The sequence below is a fragment of the Hippoglossus hippoglossus genome, chromosome 5 (assembly GCF_009819705.1).
Source record: "Hippoglossus hippoglossus isolate fHipHip1 chromosome 5, fHipHip1.pri, whole genome shotgun sequence".
Taxonomy (NCBI): Eukaryota; Metazoa; Chordata; class Actinopteri; order Pleuronectiformes; family Pleuronectidae; genus Hippoglossus; species Hippoglossus hippoglossus.
Window position 1 is genome coordinate 6902706 of NC_047155.1, and position 22936 is coordinate 6925641.

The 22936-nt window shown below is 40.5% G+C and overlaps 1 protein-coding gene across 3 annotated transcripts; it reads left to right on the plus strand.

The window, feature by feature from the left end:
* The first annotated feature begins 555 nt into the window (after positions 1 to 555).
* LOC117761004 (immunoglobulin-like and fibronectin type III domain-containing protein 1) lies at positions 556 to 22273 on the plus strand. Of its 3 annotated transcripts, XM_034584535.1 has the most exons (25): positions 556 to 737; positions 4398 to 4483; positions 8483 to 8602; positions 9632 to 9774; positions 9870 to 9969; positions 10102 to 10146; positions 11209 to 11242; positions 11751 to 11934; positions 12044 to 12157; positions 12239 to 12407; positions 12551 to 12823; positions 12980 to 13720; positions 14110 to 14214; positions 17222 to 17346; positions 17487 to 17628; positions 17814 to 18107; positions 18249 to 18545; positions 18937 to 19116; positions 19240 to 19368; positions 19472 to 19780; positions 20235 to 20320; positions 20423 to 20615; positions 20718 to 21014; positions 21618 to 21944; positions 22047 to 22273. In XM_034584535.1, the coding sequence occupies exons 2-25, from the start codon at positions 4435 to 4437 to the stop codon at positions 22049 to 22051; spliced, it is 4461 nt and encodes a 1486-aa protein (XP_034440426.1). In that variant the 5' UTR covers positions 556 to 737; positions 4398 to 4434; the 3' UTR covers positions 22052 to 22273. The 3 variants fall into 3 exon arrangements, with proteins under 3 accessions (XP_034440426.1, XP_034440428.1, XP_034440427.1); XM_034584537.1 differs by lacking the exon at positions 14110 to 14214; XM_034584536.1 differs by lacking the exons at positions 556 to 737; positions 4398 to 4483 and adding an exon at positions 6267 to 6892.
* Positions 22274 to 22936: the final 663 nt, after the last annotated feature.

Sequence of the window (22936 nt, forward strand, 5' to 3'; positions counted from 1 at the left end):
CACATGAGAGTGATAGTAATTAATATTTCAAAGGGGTCTGCACACTTTTGCTTTCACTTTATGTCAAAAATCACTTTGTACAGGTGTTAATCTTTGTATATATGTAAACCAGAGAGCTTGTACTGGTTTGATGTTGATCAACTGTGATGTGGCCAATCGATCATTTGTCTCCTGTCCAGTATAGTGTTCTTATAAAATGTGTCTTGCAAAAAACAACAACAAGAAAAACATCGGTGTGGTTGCACTCAAAGCTTCAACCTCTTTATTTTCACGAAGAATCCTTCAGGGCAAATCAGGACATTTAACTTTAACATCAAACATTTTTAAACAAGTTTTTAGGCTTGTGAGCTCGTACCTAGATTCAAAGCTTGTAAAGAAAGTAACTTATCACATCTGTTTTATGGAAACAAATGATTCTTTAACGGGTATTTAACCTGCTCATTGACCTTGCCTTCCCTCTGCCCCCCCCCCCCCCCCCCCCCCCCCCACCCTCCTGCTTCGCCGCCCACCTACCCTCCAATGTCTTTGGAGTATCCGCAAATACAAAAAAAGCCTAAACAGCATTTGGCAGTCACTGGGTCGAGGCAGTAGAGGAGCATCAAGCACTGCACCAGCGCACTGCTGGAAGGATCTATTACATTGCAAAGAAAAAAAAGAAAAAAGAAATCCGCAAGCGGCACAGGGTGACCAGACTGGGAACAGGGAACAGAGCTGAGAGCACTGAGGACCGGGAGCAGGTAGGTGGCCCTGGAAGTGAAAGGCTGGTGAGAGATGCACTGATCAGAGAGGAAATGGATGACAGAAAGCCTGTTGCTTGTTGGTCAGCCCATGCAAATGCACGTCAGGGTAAATACGCTGCGTAAACGTCGCCATTAGCATCGGAAAGACGACAGCACTTTGTGAGCAGGTGCACAAGTGGCTGCCGGGAAAAAACAAACAAAATTGTAGTTTCTCAAGTGTAATGAAGACCTGCTTCTATTTTCCTCTCCGGCTGAACGTGCTGTATTTAAAAGGAGCAATAAAGTGACTTACAGTAAATGGAATTTTATGTGCTATCTCGTTTCAGTTGCTCAAATTACAGCATGTTACCGTATTAATGATCGAGATAAACATTCAAACACAGCAGGATTTTGTTACATGGAGGACAAAGATTTGGTTTTCTGCATGAAATCACTTAAGTGATGCATGCAGGCTTCTCAGTTTGAATTTCATGGTATTAAATCTGGGAAGCTGGATGGCGGCGGTGAGGTCAGAGCTGCGAGGTTGCTGGCTGATGACTAACTTTAGACGGAGCTTTCAAATCAATATGGAGCCTGAGATTCGGAGTATTTCAAAGGGGGTGGGGTGGGGGGGGGGATGTGCTTTGGCAGAAAGAAGGTTTTCTTTCAACATTTGAGGAACACACAGCGTTGTGGTTGGTACTGTAGCAGTTCTCCTTAAAAAAACATCTTCACATCGCAAAAATTGCAAACATATATTGTCATAGAAAGCAATTATCTGCAATGCAATTGTGCAGAAATGACACGATCGATCAAAAAGACGGCTTGATGAAAACACACTGCCGTACATAACATAACACAACACAACACGCTAAGGCTGAAGCATTTCTTATGCACTGAAAATACAGGAGTCAATGCATCAACCTGTCAGCTCTCATACAGCAATTCAACAAATGTGCCGTTCCCCCGGGGGAAGTTCAAATAGCAGCATTAGCGCTCATTCGACACCAAAGGGCCTTGTGGTCACGCCTGGTTTCGTGCGTTACGCGGTCGAAGCCACTTTCTGTCTCGAACACTCAACTGCAGTCTGTGACGTGGGGAAATGCGGCGAGGAGACAAGACGGAGATGCTGTTTCAGGAGTATGCGGTCAGCCGTGCAGACATCTGTGGGTGGATGGGCACATTGAGGGGAGGGGGGGGATCACAGAGACATGTCACGTACCACCGACACATCAGGTGCAATTTGTTTGTCTGCTGCACAGCGTCCCCGGCCGCCTCTTTCTTTACAAACTTCAGGGAACTCCACCGGCGCATTAAACAGTGTAATCACAAACACCGCAGGGTTTGACCGGGCACTGAGACAGAAGTAATCAAACACCGAATCACTCAAGATTGATGGGGAAGCAGTTACAAGAGACAAACTCAAAATAGTTGACAAACAATAAGAATTTTTCGAAATTAAGATACCAACATCCTGGGAGGAAAACATCCTCATTTATCATATTTATAGATATAACTTTACTATCAGTCTATATATATATAACTTTAGTGATCTGATGCACATTCTGCAGTGACAGCCAGTCCTTCCTTCAAGAAGAAGTGTTAACTGTAACGCAGCCTGCAGCACAGATCTTTCAGATCTCAGGGACAACGACTGGGAGAGATGTTTAGCATCTATGATATTTGGTCCAATATGTCTCCTCTCCCACACAAGCTAGCTTCAGAGCCTCGGCCAAACATCAAACTATAAATGTAATCGGCTAAAATGGCAAACCATCCAGTGGGCGGGCTTCCTCTAATGCAAAGGGCCTCCTGCCAAACTGTCTCCTGTTGCAGGCTGTTTTGCTTTTACCATATGTGTTGTGAGGTTCAGTGCCGAGAGCCAAGATCGCTGCCGCCCGAGCACAGAAACCGTTCTGAACATATTCCGGAGCATGTGTACGAACTAAAAATAAAACCCTTACTTTACAAGATGACTGGTTTTATTTTCAGTGGGTCATCAGGCGAGAATAAACAGTCGAGGTGAAACATTGAACAGAGGGTGTTGAGGAGAACTCTAGTCCCGAGTTAAAAGAGAGAAGTCGTCACCGATACAAATTTGGATGTTGTTATGGACTATTTTCTACATATTTAAAGGCTTTTCCTGTAAATCACAATGAAGGATGCTGCACCGTACAATTATCTGATATTAATTAGCTGATAAGATTAAGATTAAGGATTCACTTTTAACATTTTAACATTTAACTCACCCCTGATCCCATGAAAGATTTACTACAAATACGATTTACTGAAGATTTCAAGGTCTTTAAAGGTTTAGAGGAGTGGACAGAGTGCACACGCTGAAGAGTGAGCGGAATGTACAACAGGCAGATGTGATCAACTCAGAGAAACATTAGATGGAGTAATTGGGGAAGTTCCATGTAAAACACACAAAAGTATTTTGGCTTCGTTCTTTTCTGTATGAGTAAGTTTTAAAAGGTATAAAAGCAAATAATATTATATTAATATGAATTTAAATACCCATAATCTTATACAAAATCAAGTATTTTTAAGTAGCTGCGGAAAAATGTACTTAGGGAAACTGTCTATTTAGTTATATATTTATTTTTCTGAATTGAATTTTGTTATTCATACTTAGCCATCGACATAGAACCCAAGCAGGACTCACCTCGTGGATGTCAACAGTATTTTCTGAAAAGCTGCTCAACTTGCAAAGTATTAATGTCAAGAATATGAATTTATCATTCATAACCACTCCCACTTTGAGTCCTCGTCCAATTAGAATGAAGTCAAGTCCTCTCAACTTGAGTCATTAGGTCGAATTTTACAAGAACAAAATATAGAAAAGGTATAAAGTGATGCATGTGACCTTTCTTTACAGAGAGATGAGTCACGTACAGGCAAGTGCAACACGAGTCAGTTCAGATCCACGTCAGTGTCACATTACACTCGATGGTTTTATGTAAAACTCTTCTGGTAACTTCTTGCAAATTACATAATGATGGTGCTGAACAAATGCTTCCCTCTCACATTCAAGGGGCTGAAATATGCCTCCATTTGGAGAGTGAATGTGTATTTTTAGATTAATGTGCGTCATAAATATTAAAATCAAGTGAATGGAGAACTGGATTTGCATCTTTTAGCTTTTAGTTTTCTGAAGCCTGTGTAGAGGCAGCTTCTATTTATTCCATCTTCATACTTGTAAAGATATAAATTGGCTGATATTAGTCAGGACAGGGCAGTGGCTGCAGTACTTTAGCCTCCGCCCTGTTTATTTAAGGCTTCAAGCAAGTTGCTTGTTAGTTAATACATTCTTGAAAAGGATTCCTAAGGTGGATATCAAGCCCAGGAGTTACTGTAAAGGCCACTGGCTGCTGCCGCTCACTGACTGGTCAGAGCAACTGCACTGGTGGAGAGGAGCAGTTTCATCTGGGTGTTAAAGAGATGTTGAATTCCCTCCAAAGGTTTTAAACCCTCGACCCTTTTAGTTGGCATCCGCTTAAAGTTTCAAAAAGAGAATGAGCAAATAAAAGCACGACCGACCTAAAAAAAGACTGACACCTCAAAATATGGAGAGAATGTCCCTTTCACTGTTTTGCTTTTGAGCCGCGCATTTAGATGCTCTGCTAAAAGATTGACTCTTTTATCTTCTGTTGTTTTTTGTTGTTGTTGTTGCAGAGCCTTGTGAATCAACAGAGCTCCAGAGGACGCAAAGATGTGGAAGAAGGCAAAGGTGACCGACCAGACTGCCGCTGGGCAGGCAGGTAAGTGCAGAATGAGTCTTGTTAGGTCAGTCGAGGGTTGGTAGTGCAGCTGAATTCCCTGTTTGTCTGAGGTTTGATGATGAACAGAATTCATTTGATGACCGATCTTTCGGTGAGAAAAACCACCAGCCAAGAAAAAAACACAAAAAAACCCACCTGCAAGTCAGAAGAAGATGGAGACATCAGATAACAAAGACATCAAAGAAAACATGAGGTCGGTGTATCACACCGAAAATCTTTTTTGAAGATATGGAATCCCCAAGAATTTTGACTGAAGACCATTTCTGCTGCAACGATTTCTTTTTGTCAAGTGGAATCAGTCCAAATAACGGAAAAATCAAATTACTGCAAAAAAAAATTCAACAGCAAAGATGTTTTTCCAACAAAGGCACATACTCAGTTTTTTTTTTTTTTTCCCTGCCTGAGAAAAGAAAATCCAGGAGCACTGATCATATCATTGATCAACTTCTCCTTCCCGGGGACGTGATTGTGAAGATGTCGGTCAGATAAATGATCACAGGCGTCAGTGATGTCAGAGAACGAGACGCAAAGAGGCTGTAATTACTGAACGGGACCACGCTGGGAGAAAAGAAAACTCTTGATGTCAAGACGAAGAATCTTGAGAGTGGATGTGAAGAACAGCGCTGACACGTGAGCTGACGCACGACAAAATCATCACGGAGGATCAATCCAGCAGCCGCCACGACTGAAGAGGAACTTGAAAATGAAACGCTGTCGTTACCCGAGCAGAAGACAAAATGGAGGCTCATTTAAAATTTACTTCCTACAAATTATGTCTGCACATAATTTCTCTCAAGCACTGCGCAGGAATCATCCTGAGGTGAAGAAATGCCTGAGCGAGCTTGAAGCCAAGGCTGATGATTCAGATGCTGCGGTAACCGTATTGCTACATTATATGTTTTGACCCTGACTAACATTTGATCGTGTGATGTCTCTTTAGATTTTGTTCTGCTTAAGTTGTGTCTCTGTGTGTGTGTCTGTGTGTGTGTGCTTCCCATCCCTGGGTTATACACTGTATATTGTGGTGTTTTGTGTTAATTATGTGTCCGTAATCCTGTCGAAGTTCCAACCTGCCATGGGGCTTCTGTCAGGGTTCATATTTAACTGTCCTGTTCCCTCTCCTGCTCTCACGTTGCGTGTTAAGTCGACGGTTCTGAAGGAGTTCAACCAGACGACAAAGGTATGCGAGCAAAAAAAAAAAAAAAGAAATGAAATCACACCAAAGATTTCCCTTCTGTAAGTGCATGACTCCATGTTGGTTGAGTTGCATGTAGGATGTGGTCTTCATCACTCCTTGAAAGGTGTCATCCGAAATGGATGGTTCAGCTTTCAGTGTCACAACAGACGCACTTCGTTGTGACACTTCACAACAACCTCCGTATGAACACGAGCTGCAGGCTGTTGCTAGAGGGCGCTGCAGTTGAGTGTCATGTGTCTCCTTCATCCTGTGATTTAAAACTAAAATTAAACCCTCCATGGCTTCACTTGACACAAGCACGACTGACACAGATAGAAACCGCGTTTGGTTAATTCAGGAATTCGAGTACAAGTCAGTATTTGTCTAGCTTCACTGACCTCAGAATAAGTCGTACGGTACAGAATAAATTAAAAACATGAATATGAAGGGGAAAGAGTTTATATAATCTGCTTTAATTCCTGTCAAACTGCAAAATTGCCATCATTTACTTTGAAGGATTTCCTTTTCTGGTATCAGTTAAGTTGTGAAAACCAGCTACTAATAATTAGTTGAATAAACACGATGTAAAAACACAAGAAAATAAAGCAGGGACATTGAAAATAGTCGATTATGAGTTAGCTGCAAGGTTTTGTAAAAGAAAACCTTGTATTCGTAGTATCATCTACCTGACGGCCGCTGTACACAAAATGGATCTAGTATGAATCCTGTTAACTCTGCTCAGGAATGACACCTGTGAGTCTTTTCATCCCAACTTTATGCTGATAACACCCCATAAATAACTTTCTGCTGACTGACCCATGAAATCAATGCCTGGCTTACTTATGCAGTCTTAATTGCTGTTCTACATTAATAGGCTGATCAATACTTCCACGTAAACACATTGTTTTAACGATGTTTGTGTCATCCTCGCAGTTCCAGAGTGTTACCTTTCAGCTTGTTAACAGTGGCAGAATCCATGTGATGTTATCATCCTGTTCAGCAACTGCTGCAAGCAATTTACCCCCCGATCCGCTTCGGACTGCAAAACGCTGGGGCATCCTCAAGTCTATATAAGTCTATATACTATAGTTAATATTCTGCCTATTACAGGTCTTTCTGGCCAAGTGAAAATAATTAACGACCAGGGATCCCTGGACCAGCTGAACCCCTGTGATCAGCACTTGGTGATGCCCTCCTCGAGATTTCTGTGGGTTAGTTTATGTTGGTTCTTTCGGGGGTTCGGGGACTTTCTGCAACAATGCCCAATTCCACAGACACATATTTTAAATACCTCAATGTGTGAGTTAAATTAGCTAAACAGGTATTTCAGGTTTCGAGGGCTCAAGAAAATTGACTGAACTATGTGAAGAAGCAAGAATAAGACATGCGACCCCCATTATCCAGAGTTGGTTGAACTATATTTTCTGAACTAGTTTGCAAAAAATAAAAAATAAATCACCACTGTGCATATATTAAATGTCCCGGCTGCAACTGATGCTGCTGCTCATCTTTCCAAAGCACTTTAGGAGTCATGTGGGGACAAAGAAAACTGAAGGATGAGAAAGTTTTACGTTTTTTTAAAATTAACTACTATTTTTAATCTATTGTAACAATTTATGGATACAATTTGCTTATTACCTTGAAATTTTATTTGATTCCTGGAAATTAACCAACTATTTTTTGCAAAGACTCACAAGACAGAGAAAAAATATTCACATATCCTGAATAACTCGGTTTCTGTTCACGTTTTCAACAAAACATAAACATTAATGTTATGAATTAAGGGCCTGCTACTTACATGAATAAAGTAACTCTTGCGTGCATGTTTATATCAGGATCAAACTCACGACTTATACAAAAAAAGGCCCACGAGGTGTTAGACTCTAAAGTACATCATTAAATAACAGTTAGCATAATGTGCCTTTTCAAACTTGCTTAAAAATTGTTTTGCACTTCTGGAAAATCATATCGAAGCATAAATAAGAGAGAGGAAGTCCCCACGGGAAGCTGTTAGACTTCTGACCCCACTGTTGCTCTTACAGTGTGAGCTGCTCATTACGAGCACTGCTAATCCGGTGGGAGAGCTCCGTGCTAACTTTGTTGTAAGGATGTAGTGTCAAGAGTAAAAGTCAAAACACAGAGGAAGCAGTGTGGGCGGGGATGTAATCTCATTTGTATTGTGTGTTTTTTTGCGAGGATAGATTTAGAGTTTTTGCAGAATACAAGAGCAACCACACAAGCCCCCTCTGGTGAGGTCAGATTTCAGGCAACAGCAGGTCATGTTAACGGGATTCAGAACATTTGCACTTGCTTCGGATTTTCCTCTTTACATGTCAGTCATTTTATAGAGATAATGATCATGCATATGATCAAATTAACCACTGGACCTTTACAGTTATCTTGTCTTTTCTTATCCATAGACATTTCAACAAGTTCCAATTATTGTCTGCATTTATTCACAAACATGTCGCCGTCTTCCAAATGAACTCTTGACAAATGAATGTGACTATGTGTGACGTTTATACTGACAAATGTTTCCTGCGTCACTTGTCTGGGTTGTGGATTGTGTACTTATCGTCTTCACTAAACCTGAATATAGTATTGTTAAGCCTCTTTTCTTCATCAAAATGGATTCTGAAATTAAGTCATTATTACTTTTTCCGTTTTAATGAATATTCTGAATAAAAACATCTGTGTGTGTTGTTCTCTTGCATTGCTCACTGTGCATCATGTTTTGTGACCATTTATCTCACACACATTATTCTCTTTTTCTCATTTTCAATGTGTTTTCATTCGATTAGGCATCAAGAAGAAGTCCAAAGTGCCCGGCGTCATGATAACGCAGTTTAAGGAGGAACTTCCAGAGGGAATGTCAACTCCAGACTTCACCCGCAAACCCATCGCTCTGACTATTCAAGAGGGTAAATATTTATGCCACTGAGAGGAATGGAAAGCGTTTATGCTTCTCTCTCCTATCACAGCACATTGTATTGTATTTATATAGCACTTTTCTAGTCTTGATGACCACTCAAAGCGCTTCACAGTACAGCACTTTACAGCTTGCCATTCACCCATTCACACACACATTCATACAGTGAATGGGCAGCACTTTTTTCTATAATGGGCCATTCGGGGTTCAGCATCTTGCCCGAGGACACTTCGGCATGCAGAAGGGAAGACTGGGATCAAACCGCCGACCTTCTGGTTGGAGGACGACCGCTCTACTGCTCAGCCACAGCCGAACACAGGCCAAACCCTTTGACTTCAGTCACAAATGTCAACAAGCAACATTTAGACTTAAGAGAGGAAGAGTAGAGAACTATTTCTACGACTCATTTTAGGATTGAAAAACTCCTCAATTCACTCAATTCATATGACTGCAAAAATGTAATCAACAAATTCCTACAGACATACAGGTGACAGGGGAATCTTCGGTGGTTTAGTATAATCTCCATATTATTGTCATTCATTGTAAAGTTTAGTGCTTCACTCCCAAGTTTTCTTGACCAAGACACTGACTCCCCAATTGCTCCCAATGCCTGTAGAAGTGGGGCATAAAAAGTCTCTTTGGATAGAAAGTCTCCATCAAAACTTAAGAACACCTTATTGAGATTTAACAGAAACTGGGTTAAATTCCTTAAATTGTGAAGATACTGTTAAAGTATAGAACAAAGCGGCCCCTTGGTGGGTTAAAGCACAGACAATAATTTAATGCCCAGATAGGGACGTTGCATGTGATCCCCTATTTCTCTCTTCCCTCAATACTATCAATATTGATAGTGTACAAAAAAAGTCAAAGATTTACATGAAACAAATGAAATCCAATAAGTGTATTTCCACATAAATCCTACATCAATCCAAATTTTAGTGAAAAAAACATTTTCTTTCTTACAATACAGCCATGAATACTTTGCCACTATTAAGGAAATCCTCACTTTGTCCTATTCCAGGTAAACTTGCAGTCTTTAAAGCCAAAATAGTGGGAACTCCCACTCCTGACGTGACATGGAGCAAGGTGAAAGGAGAGCTCACTTTTCTCCCTGACGTGTGCCTGCAGAAGTACGATGATGCATCTCAGGAACACACGCTGGAGGTAAGCTCCGCTGGCAGCACTGGTACAAAGGAAGACAATTTGTTCTACATCTTTCTTTTGATGATGCCATTAATTCTGTCTTTGCCTTCTAACAGTTTCCAAAAGTTGCCCCGGAGGATTCCGACACCTACAAGTGTTTTGCAACTAATGAACATGGAAGGGCTGTTTGCACTGTTGTCTTGAATGTTATTGCAGGTACATTCCTTATTATTCCAAGGATCACTCTAGTGTGTTTGGTAATATTTGTATTAAATAGTCTCCTCAGGATATGGCATAATTAAACTGTGACAAACAGATGATTGAAATCAAGACGTCGTTTGTTCACAGTTGGATTCTCCAAGACCAAGGAACTTCAAATGACACAAGGAAAAGGTGAGGTTTCAAATGCATTTTGAGTTTGAGCAGAGGGTACGGGTTGTGTTTGTTGGCTGTACTGCCCCTGCCCTCTTCAGACACCCAATAGCAGACAAACTAGAAATTAAAAGTACTGTAAATTTCTCACGTTATAAAAAATATGACACTTTAAGGAACAGGGCAACCAGGTGTGGACAAAGACAAATACACGTTTTCATCAAAAATATCAATACTTGGGGTGGTGCTACAAATTAGCCCATCGATTCTCATAACAATGTGACGTTTTATTCATTAATTGGATTTATTGGAAAAAATCTGTCTGTCATCGTTCACCTGTCACATCAGAGTAGTTTCACTGTGTACTGACACAAATGAATGGCTCTCTTAGAAACTGAATGAAAAGTTTGGACTATCACTCGAATCTATACCAGAGTGCGTGTAATCAATCACTTTGTTTCTGTCACTTAGTCCAGCGTTCTTCTTGGATGTGAGCAAAGTCAAGGAAACAGCTCAATGTAAAGTTGGATCACTTAAGGGGTCTGGGTTCTGGAATCCTTTCTCAATTAAGCCTCTGTTAAAGGATTAGTCTGTAGATATTCTGTGTTTTTGTCTACAAATCACGAACCAACACAACAATGGACCTTCTAATAAGTACGGTCTATGTATTCAAAGCTTGGTTGTTGTCAAAACAGTATTTAAAAAACACAAGTAGCAGTAAGTTAAATGCACCATTACCTAGATCACAGCATTGGGGTAACGTTAATGAAAATACTGAGCCTTTGTGAAATAGAGAATATAAGTTTGTGACCCATGTTACAGCTCTATACTGTATCTTTAAGAGAAATGAATGTCCTTTGAGTTACGTTTCATAGACAGCGTGTGGATCCTTCCCTGGGATTTGCTCACTTCACATACTGTAAATGTAGATTATGAGTAACTTGTGCTTTAAGCTCAAAAGTTAAGTTCATTAAAAAGAAATAGACAAAGTCCTGCCCACCACGAATTTAGGTTTAAATTGTTGTTAATGTCTCATGATGTCATTCAGTGATGGACAGTTTTTTGTTTTTTCTGGTTCCACAGATATAACCGACTTGAGAAAAGGCCTTAAAAAACGGTGAGTCAAATAATTATTAATAAAGGTTCGGTGTGTTGAATTTAGTGACATCTAGTGGTGAAGTTGAATGTTGCAGCTAAATGCTCCTCACCTCACCCTCCCCTTCCAAACATGAAAGAGAACCTGTGGTAACCTTCAGTTGTCATACAAACTCAAAAGTGTTCAGTTTGTGCTACAGAAAAAAAAATGGCAGCTTCCGTAGAGAGGACCCGCTCCAGATGTTAATATAAAGTATTTAAATATAAAGGGCCCATTCTAGGGTAGAAAAGTACAAGTCGCACAATTTAGATGAAACACACTAGTGAAAACATCACTAGGATTATTTCGTATTCATTTTCTGCCAAAAGATCCCTTTCATCTAAATCTTACACACTGAACCTTTAACTCAGCTGTTACAATAAATAGCTCCGTATATTTTTTGCCAGTCCATTCCACCAGTGACTTTTCTATGGATCAATATTGTTCCAGTGGAATAAAATTAAATAAATGAAATCCCCCCCCGCTGCAGTAAACCTGACGGAACGCGGGAGGAGAAGCAAATGGAGCCGGAGGAGAAGGTCTGGGAGATTCTGATGAGCGCAGACAAGAAAGACTATGAGCAGATCTGCATTGACTACGGCATCACCGACTTCCGAGGAATGTTGAAGAAACTCAATCAGATGAAGAGAGAGAGGGAGGAGGAGATAGCGGAGGTATGTTGCACACCACCGGTTTCCTTAGTGTTTGATGTCAATCTTGAACTGGACAGACAGACCCCGTTTCTCCTCCGTGTAACTTGTTGTTGTGTTTCATTTATTTTAGTTTGTGACACATATCAGTACGCTCAAACACATCGAGGTCAACGACCACGACTGTGCAACAATCGAGCTGGTCATGGACCTCAAAGATCCTGCCAGCAAACTGTTCCTGTATAAGGTGGGACATTAACTACCTGCTGCCATTTTGTATTTATTTTCTTAATTATGTGTGATGAGAATGCGTCTCTGAATCCTGCAGGATGGCGTCATGATTCCTTTCTCCACCGATGAAAGCGATGACACGAAGCATAGCTTGAAACAAGTGGGCAAGAAATTCGTATTCAAAATTCAAGGATTAGGTTCAGGCGATGCTGGACTCTACTCGGTGGATGTCGGGGGCGTCAATGTATTTTCCACAGACTTTAAAGGTGAGTCAAGGTCAGATTGGATATACATTCACTTACTTTCAAGTATTTACTGATTAAATGTTGTCTGGAAGAAGAATAGGACAGATGAAAGAAATCTAATTGTCCATCTGTCCTTCTTTTTGTGCATTTTTGAAAACCTGCAGTACCTGAAGTGGACTTTGCTGTGAAAATACATGAGGTCAAGGCAGAGGAACGAGAGGACGCCCTTTTCCAATGTGTCCTGACTGCCCCCATGAACGAGATCATATGGTACGGTAAAAGCGCCCCGCTGTCAAAGAGTGAGAAACATGAAATCAGTGTATCTGAAGATAAGCTTATCCACAAGCTGATTGTGCGGGACTGTCTGCCTCTGGATGCTGGGATCTATGCTGCTGTGGCCGGGGTCAAATCATGCAATGCCTGGCTTGTAGTTGAAGGTGAGAAAATTCTTCTTCTGCAACTTTTTCTACCTTTGGAAATGCTCATTATAGAGTATGAACGGCAGATGCAACATTTGTAAATGTTTTGTGGATAAATCTGATTTCAACATTTAGCTAATGATCTAAATACATTTGATGTATTACCTTTTATAGCTAACAAAGAGCCTGCCAACAAGGGGAAGAAGGCAGCTCGTAAATCTACTATGGCTGGAGCCTGTAACGACGACGAACTGATCAGAATAGCTAAAGAGCAGCAGGAAAGATACCAGAAAGAAATGGCAGAAAAACTGGAAAAGGCCAAAAAGGCTCAAGAAGAGAGAGAAGCTGCAGAAGCCATCGCTCAAGCGGAGGCACAAGCAGCTAGAAAGGCAGCAGCTGAGGCGAAAGCTGCGGCCAAGGCTGCGGCCAAGGCTGCTGCGAGGTCGAGGAAGGCAGCAGCCGGTAAGGATGGAGCTGAACGGAAAACTAAGAGAAAAGACGTGGGTGCTGCAGGCTCCACTGCAGATGGTGCTGGAGGGGCCAGTGGTCCTGGTGGTGCAGGCTCTGGTACAGATGGTGCTGGAGGTGCCGTTGGTGTCGGTGATGCCGGTGGTGCTGGAAGCGCTGGAGCTGGTGGAGGAGCTGAAGCAGGAGCCGGTGGTGCGGCTGGCGGAAGAGCTGGAGGTGGGGAAGAAGATTTTGAGGATGAAGACGATTCATTTGAAGATTCTGATGACGAGGGAGAAGGAGGAGAAGGAGGAGTAGGAGGGGCAGGAGGAGTAGGAGGAGTAGGAGGAGTAGGAGGAGTAGGAGGAGCAGGAGGAGCAGGAGGAGAAGAGGGAGGAGAAGGAGGTGGAAAAGAAAAACGCAGGAAACGCGTGAGAGAGGGTCCACTTGTTCCAGAAACAGTCATAGGTAAGAAATGAATACACACTGTGATGTATAATGAGAGAAATGCTTACCTGGATGAAATGCAATATAAGGTGTTAATAGAGAAATATAATTTTAAAAGGCATTAAGATTAATAGTAATAGGAAGAGTAGAAGGTATGTATGCGTTTTGTTGTTGTTGATGTCTTACAATGTTGTCGATGTTGTCTTAATGTTTACAATTGTATGTGTCATTTATTGATGTTTGTCTTTTCTGTAACGTGTCAGATTCCTCTTATTCTATCAATCTTAAATCTGTATCTTAAATATACTTCCTCGAGAGAAGAAGAGTATATCATGACAGTAAATTACTACATTTGTAATCATTGTATAACAGACTGTATAAAGTTGCTATTTATTATGACTTATTATTAGGAGATAATAATGACGACGAAACCACAAATCAAGAAGGTGAAAATTCTGGGAAGAAAGGAACACGTTCAAAAAGGAGAATTGTGGAAGTTGAAGAACCTGTCGTTGGTAAGAGATGTCAGAGGTCGCATGTTGTAGACGATTTACTGACCATTAACGTCATCAGGGAAAGTCGCAGCTTTGGTAAAATTCTAAGATCTTCCGAACTTAGAAGTAGCTGCATTTCCCATTTACACTGAACTTATTAAACAACTGACACTTTACAAAGCTCCACACTTCTCCGCTTTGCTGATCGTACGATTCACTTAAAGCTCCAGGTGAATTTATGAAGTTATCCCAGAAAGGTCTTATCGAGACTCAGTGAATGAAGTTTATCTAGGATATGTAGCATGGGTTAAAGTTATATTTCATAATTAATGAAAACCCTTGTAATTCTAAAACCTACATTTAAAAGTGCAATGCAGTCTGGTTCTCATTTAACCCATTGTGTTAATTACTCAAATGGTTTTCTCTCCCTGGGCTTAAATCTTTACCTCATTAACTATATGCTAACTATTAGCAGAAAATTAAACCTAATTAGTCAACATTGATTAATAAAACATAATTTAACCAGTCTTTCTCTATATATTTGAAACACACAGTAGTATATGCTCACTACATATGCAAAGCTTAAGTGTCCTTTGTTAATCCTTTAAGTAGATAAATATAGATATTTGTCTATATTTGTGATTTGTGTGTAACACGTCTGCCGTTTGCAAACACGTTGAGTAATGTACCTTGTTTAAAGGTTATATATACAAGATGCTATATGTCGCACTAGCATCTGCAAACACTCCACCCCCCCCCATTGTGTTCTCAGAAAGGTGTTGAAAGCAATGCCAATCTTAACTGGGTAAGAGAGTGAGGGACCCATGTGCACTAACATGAACTAACATGAACATGACCAGATACTAAAACCAAGAACAGAGAAGTTCAGATAACAACATACACACACACAGAGGGAAACCATTGCATCTTTAAACAGAAAAGTGTTATTGGTTGCTATCTTAATGTATAAAGTCTTGTATGTATAACCTTAAATAGATGTAGTTTGTATAAAGGGTACAAAAGTGGAAAAGGTGATTTACCTAAATATGAATTCAAGATGAGAATATTTAAGATGCCTGTTGATAATAGATTTTGAGGTTTGGTATTTTTGAGGGGAAAAAAATTGTTTTCACAATTAACTATATCATAAACTCGTGTCCAATGATTATTGAATACTTTTAAAATTGAAAATCAGCACTTATTAAAAGGTATCCATGGGGCAATAAGGTATCTTTTATAAAAATATCTTAAAAAAAATTATACCATTTATCAATGAGACTATTAATAGCAAAATCAACAAACCCCCTCAGTTGATCCAGTAACATTAAAGTTCTGCCATCACAGCGCTGATTTTGAAAAGCCAGTTGGATGTCACCTTTTCCACCAGCCTCCTTTTTCTGCATTGAAATGAACATTCTGTTGATGTCAGTTCTGTTGTTGTTGTTGTTGTTGTTGTTGTTGTTTTCATGCTCCATGTTGACACTTAAATTCTTACTGTTACTGTTCTCATTCATGTTATCTGTACGGCATATCCAACAGCAAATGAGACACTTTGGATTGATGGTAATTACGATGATATCCCTTAAAACTGAAAAGCACAAAAACAAAACTGAGAAGCGAGTGGTGCCAGTGGTGATAATGGCACTGGGCCAGCGGCAGGCAGTGATGCATCTGCTGGAAATGGTGAGGGGTGCAGACGGTGGTGAGCCATCTGCGGCTGGCAAGCGTTGGTTGAGGAGAAAGTTAGTGGTAAGACTACGGGCTCTGTGTTAACTGCTGCATGGGAAGCACTATCACTGAACAAAGTCGATCGACGAGCAGATGACTTTTTCGGTGCTTTCGGGGGCTGAGATAAAAGTGTGTGACCCCTGAGCAGGATTGCTAATGCTAATTGTTCAAATGGCCTCTTACAATGATCCGACAGCTCAGCAAGAGTGGATTTAACAGTGAGACTGCTTGTAAAAATGCTAATTACATTTTATGCACGAATAATTTGTGTCTATAGCGCATCGTACGACTATTTAATGGTCATAATGGTAAAATAAGAAATGCTTTAGTCTTATGTTCTGCAGAGATTAGTACAGCACTGGGTATATTATTTTATGACTTACAGGTTGGATATCAGCAGTTTATTGTGTGTCCACTTCTGTCTGTTATGTACTGTGTTTGCCGACAGTGTGTGTATGAGTAACCTCTTAATGCATCTGTGCTCTGTTTGCCTATGTTAACAATGTCGCTTGCCTTATTCAATTCAGGATGAGTCGGTGCATTGAGGTTCTTGAGTTAACAACTGCAGAACCGACCGGGTTCTTGATACCACAGCCTGTGTGTAGACACACACTTGCATATTTCGAGGATGACGACAGTCGGACTGACCTCGGAGGATGACCATGCTCTAACGCAGTTTCTTCACATTGAAGACTGAATTCACGTTAAATAGACAAAATGATTGTTCTCTTCCACTGACCAAGGATCGGTCAGTCCTGAATGAGGTATTATATACTCAGAGTGCATGTTTCTTTAAAGAGTCATCTGAACGCCTCGCTGAGGACATTCGTATGAGCTGTGCAAGGACTACAACTCTGCAGACTTTCAAGTTGAAGAAGGACAAAACAAGACAATCAAGCTACAGACCAAAGAAGAAATCTTCCTCAAGCATAAAATACTTGCGAAATGCACTCTTCTTTTTAAATCCCTTAGAAACTTGGATGGTATAATCTCTTCAAATGTGTTTTGACATCAAACCTACATTTAAAACATGTATTTTATAAAGGTAAATAATAAAATACATGCTACAAGGTGACAAACTGATGATTGTTTAAAAAGTGAGGTAAGTGTGTACACACTTGGATTAAATCCAAATGTGTATATTCTGCATTAACCCATACAAGAACGAATATAGTCCTTGTAACTAAAGACACAATTACAAAAACCTGAAACAGCTGAGGAGCAACAGCTTGTATGCAGATGCAAGCTGCAGCTGTGGGATATGTGCATTGGCTAACTTGCCTGGTTGATCAATCCTCAGATCCAGGAGTTCACTTTCATGCTGGCCTCTCGGACTGCAAAGCCATTATGGGAGAAGCAGCAGAGCTGGAGTGCAAAGTGAGCAGAGAGGAGTGTCAGGGAAGCTGGTACAAAGACGGAGAAGAGGTAAGCCCAGAGTCAAAAGAAGTCATAATCTGCATGTTCTAACATAAATATGGCAAAAGAGGTATCGATGATTATCACATATTTGTATGAGTCAGAGCCTTAGTCAAGATTTTATTTCTGTTGTGTCATTTTTTTTTAAGATTCAATCATCGGAGGGTATAACCATTTCAAAAGAAGGAACCTTCCACAGGCTGAAAATTCACAAAGTAACAGAGGAATTCGGTGGAAAATATAAATTTGAAGCAGATGGACGTAAAACAGAGGCCATCATTCTTGTTGAAGGTAAAAATATGTGTTACTTCCTTGCATACAGGACTTGAATCATTCATTAGCGTGTCCATGCAGGTCAATGTCATGATGGAAATCGACATTTAAGAGTGCTGCATATCAATCTAATGTTTATATAATGCATTTACGTATATGCATACATGACACTGCTTAAAATATCAGTCTTTCTGATTTTTTAGATCCACCGAGGTTTGATGCTGAGGAACTGAAAGCATTTATAACTCCTATCACAGTGAAAAAGGGACAAAAGGCAATCTTCAAATTACCTTATATTGGACGGGATCCTATCAAAGTTCAATGGTACCTCGATGGTGAAGAGCTAATGGATGAATCAAATATCAAGATTGAGCACACAGAGGGGTGCAGCCGCCTGCTTCTCACCAAGCTGCAGCGCAAAGACAGTGGTGAAATCAAGATGAAACTCAAAAATGAGTTCGGCACTGTTGAGGCCTTAACCCAACTTCTTGTCCTGGGTACGTATAAGAGAGAAAAGACCTACAGGCATTGTTCTGTCGTTGTTTTGCATGCACCAACACAGAAAGTTGCAGAGTTGGGTAATGCATCAGGCAAAGATTAATGTTGTGTATGTGATGCATGTTTTTTTTTTTTTTAAGATAAACCTACTCCCCCAATGGGACCTCTGGAGATCGTTGAGGCCTGCTCCTCCTCTGTTGAATTCAAGTGGAGACCCCCAAAAGACAGTGGTGGCTGCAAGATAGGAAACTACATCCTTGATCGGCAGCAAGTCGGACGCAACACCTGGAAGAAGGTGGGGCCAATTGGCTCGGAGGCCCATTACAAGGACACTGATGTAGACCATGGCAGGAGGTACTGCTATCGCATGAGAGTGGAGACTGAAATGGGCACCAGTGAGCTGATGGAAACAGAAGACATTCAAGCTGGTACAAAAGGTAAATCTCAAATGTGTAAATTGAAGTTGTGTCATCTGTAAAATGGTCATTTTAATATAAAGGACAAGTTAAACCAACATTAAACACAGGAAGAAACACAAAATAAGCTTTGGCAGCTATTGAAACAACAACAAATTGTTCACCTACATCTCAAAAATGATTAGTTGAATTTGGCAGTGCCATTTTGACGTGAGGGTCTAAATATTAAAGTTATAAATTCCATTAAGTTACAAACAAAGGTCTCAACATCTATTTGATATACAGTATTAATCCATCACTATATTCATCCAACTTCACAATTCATTTCCCCACATTGCTTGAAAACAATCCTACTAAGTGACCAATTTTAGACATAGGCCTGATCACAGATCCCAATTCTTTGTGTGCACAGCGTACCCTGCTCCTCCATCGGCACCAAAGGTTGTCAGCGCCTTCAAGAACTGCGTCAACCTCTCCTGGACTCCTCCCGCCGACACCGGAGGAACTAATATCCTGGGATACAACGTTGAGAAACGCAAGAAGGGCAGCAACCTGTGGGGCCAAGTCAACCCAGCCGATGAAATGATCAGAGGTGACTCTTCAATATTTGAGTTTGCTCATGTTGAGATACAGCCTGTTACAACAAACCAATGCATGTCATTCCTGTGTTGTGTGTCTATGGGGTGTGATTTACTATTTTATTTTTTCTATACAGCCAAGGTCTATGGTGTCAAAGACGTGGTTGAGGGCATGGAGTACGAATTCCGTGTGGCAGCAATTAATGACTCTGGAGCGGGTGAATACAGTTCACCATCTGAGTTTGTGTTTGCCAGAGACCCTAAAAGTAGGTGGACATCGATAAAATATTATGACAGTCGTGATTTTGTCCTCCTCACGCTTCATACAACCTGCAAATCTCAGCACTCACTGTGAATCGTGTGTTGCAGAGCCTCCTGGTAACGTCATTGACTTCAAAGTGACAGATTCCACCTACACAACCCTGTGCCTGTCTTGGACCAAACCCAAGGAAATTGAGGGGGTTGAGGATGAAGCCAAGGGATATTTTGTGGAGATCAGACCGGCAGAAAACACAGAGTGGGATCGCTGCAACGCAAACGCAACAACCATGACTTCCTACACAGTGAAAAGCATGAAGTCAATGGCCATGTACTGGGTAAGAGTACATGCCACTAATGATGGAGGAGACGGACCGTATAAGGAACTCGACAACTACGTCCTCGCTATGCCTCCTCCTGGTAAGAGTCCTTTCAAATGATTGTATTATTGCACTTAGTATTCAACCTAAATTGATGCAAAGAGAGTAATTAAGTTTAAAATGCTCTTCTTTTACTTTCATTTGAGCATTTTAATTATCGTTAAATATCATTAAACATGGGTGCCAATGGATTAAAATGCTGATATGGTTTATTAAACCTCGATATGATGCGTACGTTCGCAAAGAGATAAAACAAAACACCAAAACAAACGTGTGCACATGAACATCTACCAATATGTTTGTGGCTACAATTGGATTAGTAATAAAATCTATTAAGGCTCAAATAACACAACTACTGTATATTTCTTTTTCATAGCTTTGCAGTGAGATTGTGATTTTTTTCAGATTTGCTGTTTATCATTCAAAAAGCATTTGTCAATATCGAAAAAACAATTCCAGCTAATGACCTTCCTTCCATCCTGCCGTTCACCCAGTGAGGCCACGATTGACAGATGCAAAAATCAAGAGTTTCATGGTGGTGAGAGCCGGAAATTCCGCTCGAATCAACATCAACTTTGAGGTAATCCAGACAGTGATTCAAACGACTAATATCCACGAGTGTGCATATATAGTGAACAAAATTTCCTCTTGTGATGAATCTGACAAAATCATTGTTTTGTAGGCCTCCCCTTGGCCTGAGGTCATCTGGCTGAAAGACGGAATACCCGTGTCTAAAAAAGTGACCATCAGCAATGCAGAGGCCACATCCCAGCTCCTGATTCCGTCTTCCGAGCGCGCAGACACCGGAATCTACACAATCATCGTCAAGAACATTGTTGGCCAAGAAACATTCAGCATTGAAATTAGAGTCACAGGTGAGACTGGCAAAATACTGTCCCTTCTTCCTCGATAAATAAGTCCTATTCCACACACAGAGACTAAAAAGACGGGGGAAACCTTTTGTGTTTCAACTCCAGATGAACCTAAGCCGCCCGGTCCTGTGGAGCTGGATGAAAACGTGCCCGGCACCGTGACGATTTCATGGGACGCATCTCCAGATGAGAAACGTGACGACAGGCTGCACTACATGGTGATGAAGCGGGATTCAAACAAAAGAGCCTGGCACACCATCGCAGATCACATCTTCAACAATAAATTCACGGCCTGCAACATCCTGCCAGGCCGGGAATACCAGTACAGGGTCTATGCGAAGAACGACATGGGCTCGTCCAAACCGTCGGAATCAACAAAGTGGCTGATTCATGCCAAAAAACGTAAGACTCATTTTTAAACTCCCCCGCCCCTGACTAATCACCAAGGCTACAAATAAAGTTGAATTGTCTGTGTCTTTTCTTTCCTTATGCATGTATCATAACAATGTTTGATGATGAAATCACTATTTTCAGTTTGAAAAGATAAAGGCCATGTATGTTAACTGTGCCATAAGTGTACCACTTAGTGTGCATAGGTCAGTACAAATAATGCAGGGATACATTCTGGGAGAAATACAATAATTCTTTAGGCCTCCTCATTAGTCAATTGCATGAAAGTACAGATTTCCACTGATGTTAACTCTCTATGAAAAGTGTTTATTGATATTAATTCAATTAATCTGGTCAAAAACTTGGGTTTTGATTTGAATTTGTCCAAGCATGACACCAAATTAAGTATTATAAAATAAAATTGAACTAAACCAGTGAGATGAGGGCTACCCATAGAATTCCAATACTAATCTTGAGACCATCATATTTTCTGTTAGCACTGGAACAAGGAGTGAATTATATTTCTACTGTAACAGTAAATGTCTTTGTAGCACCACCTTATTGCCTTGAACAGGAAATTTATTCTAATTTGATGCATTTTATTTTCCTTAACAGATAAGTTCACTTTGACCATGCCGGAGTCGAAGACCTGTAATCTGCAGTGCGCTCCGAAGTTCCTGGTCCCACTGAAACTGCACACCGCTCCTCAAGGGTACGAGTGCTACATGAGCTGCGCTGTGAAAGGAGACCCCACGCCTCATGTTACATGGCTCCGCGACAACATCAGTCTGAATACCAACACTAACTACTTCATCTCCAACACCTGTGGCGTGTGTTCTCTGCTCATACTGAGGGTCGGATCCCATGACATGGGCGAGTACAAGGTTGTTGCAGAAAGCTCCTTGGGGAGGGCAGAGTGCTCCACTAAACTGACAGTCAGAGGTAAATCTTCACAAAGTCTACTCGTGTTATAAATGATTTCTCATGTTTTACGGTGACGATCTTTGGAATCTGAATCCAATAACTCTTGTATTTTTCTTTCAGAATAAAACAACACATCATGAAGATGATAGGATTTCTGTAAAACCCAAAACAGGAACCAGTTTTTTTTTGGGAGATTCACATGAGTAAAGCCTGATCTGTCAATGTGGATAGATTAGAAGTCAGAATAAAGTCTGAATCAAACGATTGTTGCTGAGGTAAAAGCCACAAATGTGTTGTTTGTTTTGATTTCAAATGTGCAACCTCAATAAAATGGAATGAAAGAAATACTAACGTGTAATCTTGCACATTTTAATAAACTGTGTAGCAGATATTTATTGATTTTTAAATGTGCTATTTTAATTGTTTGCCTAAAGTTAATAGAACTATCAGGTCCTTGAATTCACTTTTAGATACTGGCTGCAAATTTTATTTTTTTTCCATATGCTTGGATCTTCCCCTGACGTGAAAAACTTGTATGATGCTTGTTTGTTTGTTATGGCACTTAGTGTGATGTCAGAAAGTTAATGTGTGGGTTTGGTCTGAATAAATATTTTGTACTGCAATCGTGATGTGAAATTTGAAATCGACATTTCACTTATAAACATAACAAAACAGTTAAAAGTAAAAATGAATAGAAATGCTATGATTGTATACATGTGTGGCTTTAGCATATTATGGCTATGGTTTCTAGGTTAAACATAAAGTGTTACATAAGAGAATTCATCTCACTTGTTCACCTCCGTGAAGGTTTATGGGAGTAATTTATGTTCAGTCTTCTTGTGTTACCTCTCGGAGAAGTTCTGTGGGGTCAGACATTAGTCCCAGTTTAGTGTCACTGAAGAAGAGAGGGTCAACATTTGCACTCTGGGCTAAACCACGACTGACCAGTGTAGGATGACACCACTCAGTTTCCAAGAGAAGTGCTTATTACAATGCTAAAATAAATGCTA

Excerpts from the sequence above, each read along its gene's own strand:
- LOC117761004 (XM_034584535.1), top strand. The coding sequence starts at position 4,435 with ATGTGGAAGAAGGCAAAGGTGACCGACCAGACTGCCGCTGGGCAGGCA. Across the intron at positions 12,158-12,238 it reads GCAAACTGTTCCTGTATAAG|GATGGCGTCATGATTCCTTT; the intron begins GTGGGACATTAA and ends TGAATCCTGCAG. Across the intron at positions 19,369-19,471 it reads GTTTGCCAGAGACCCTAAAA|AGCCTCCTGGTAACGTCATT; the intron begins GTAGGTGGACAT and ends CGTGTGTTGCAG.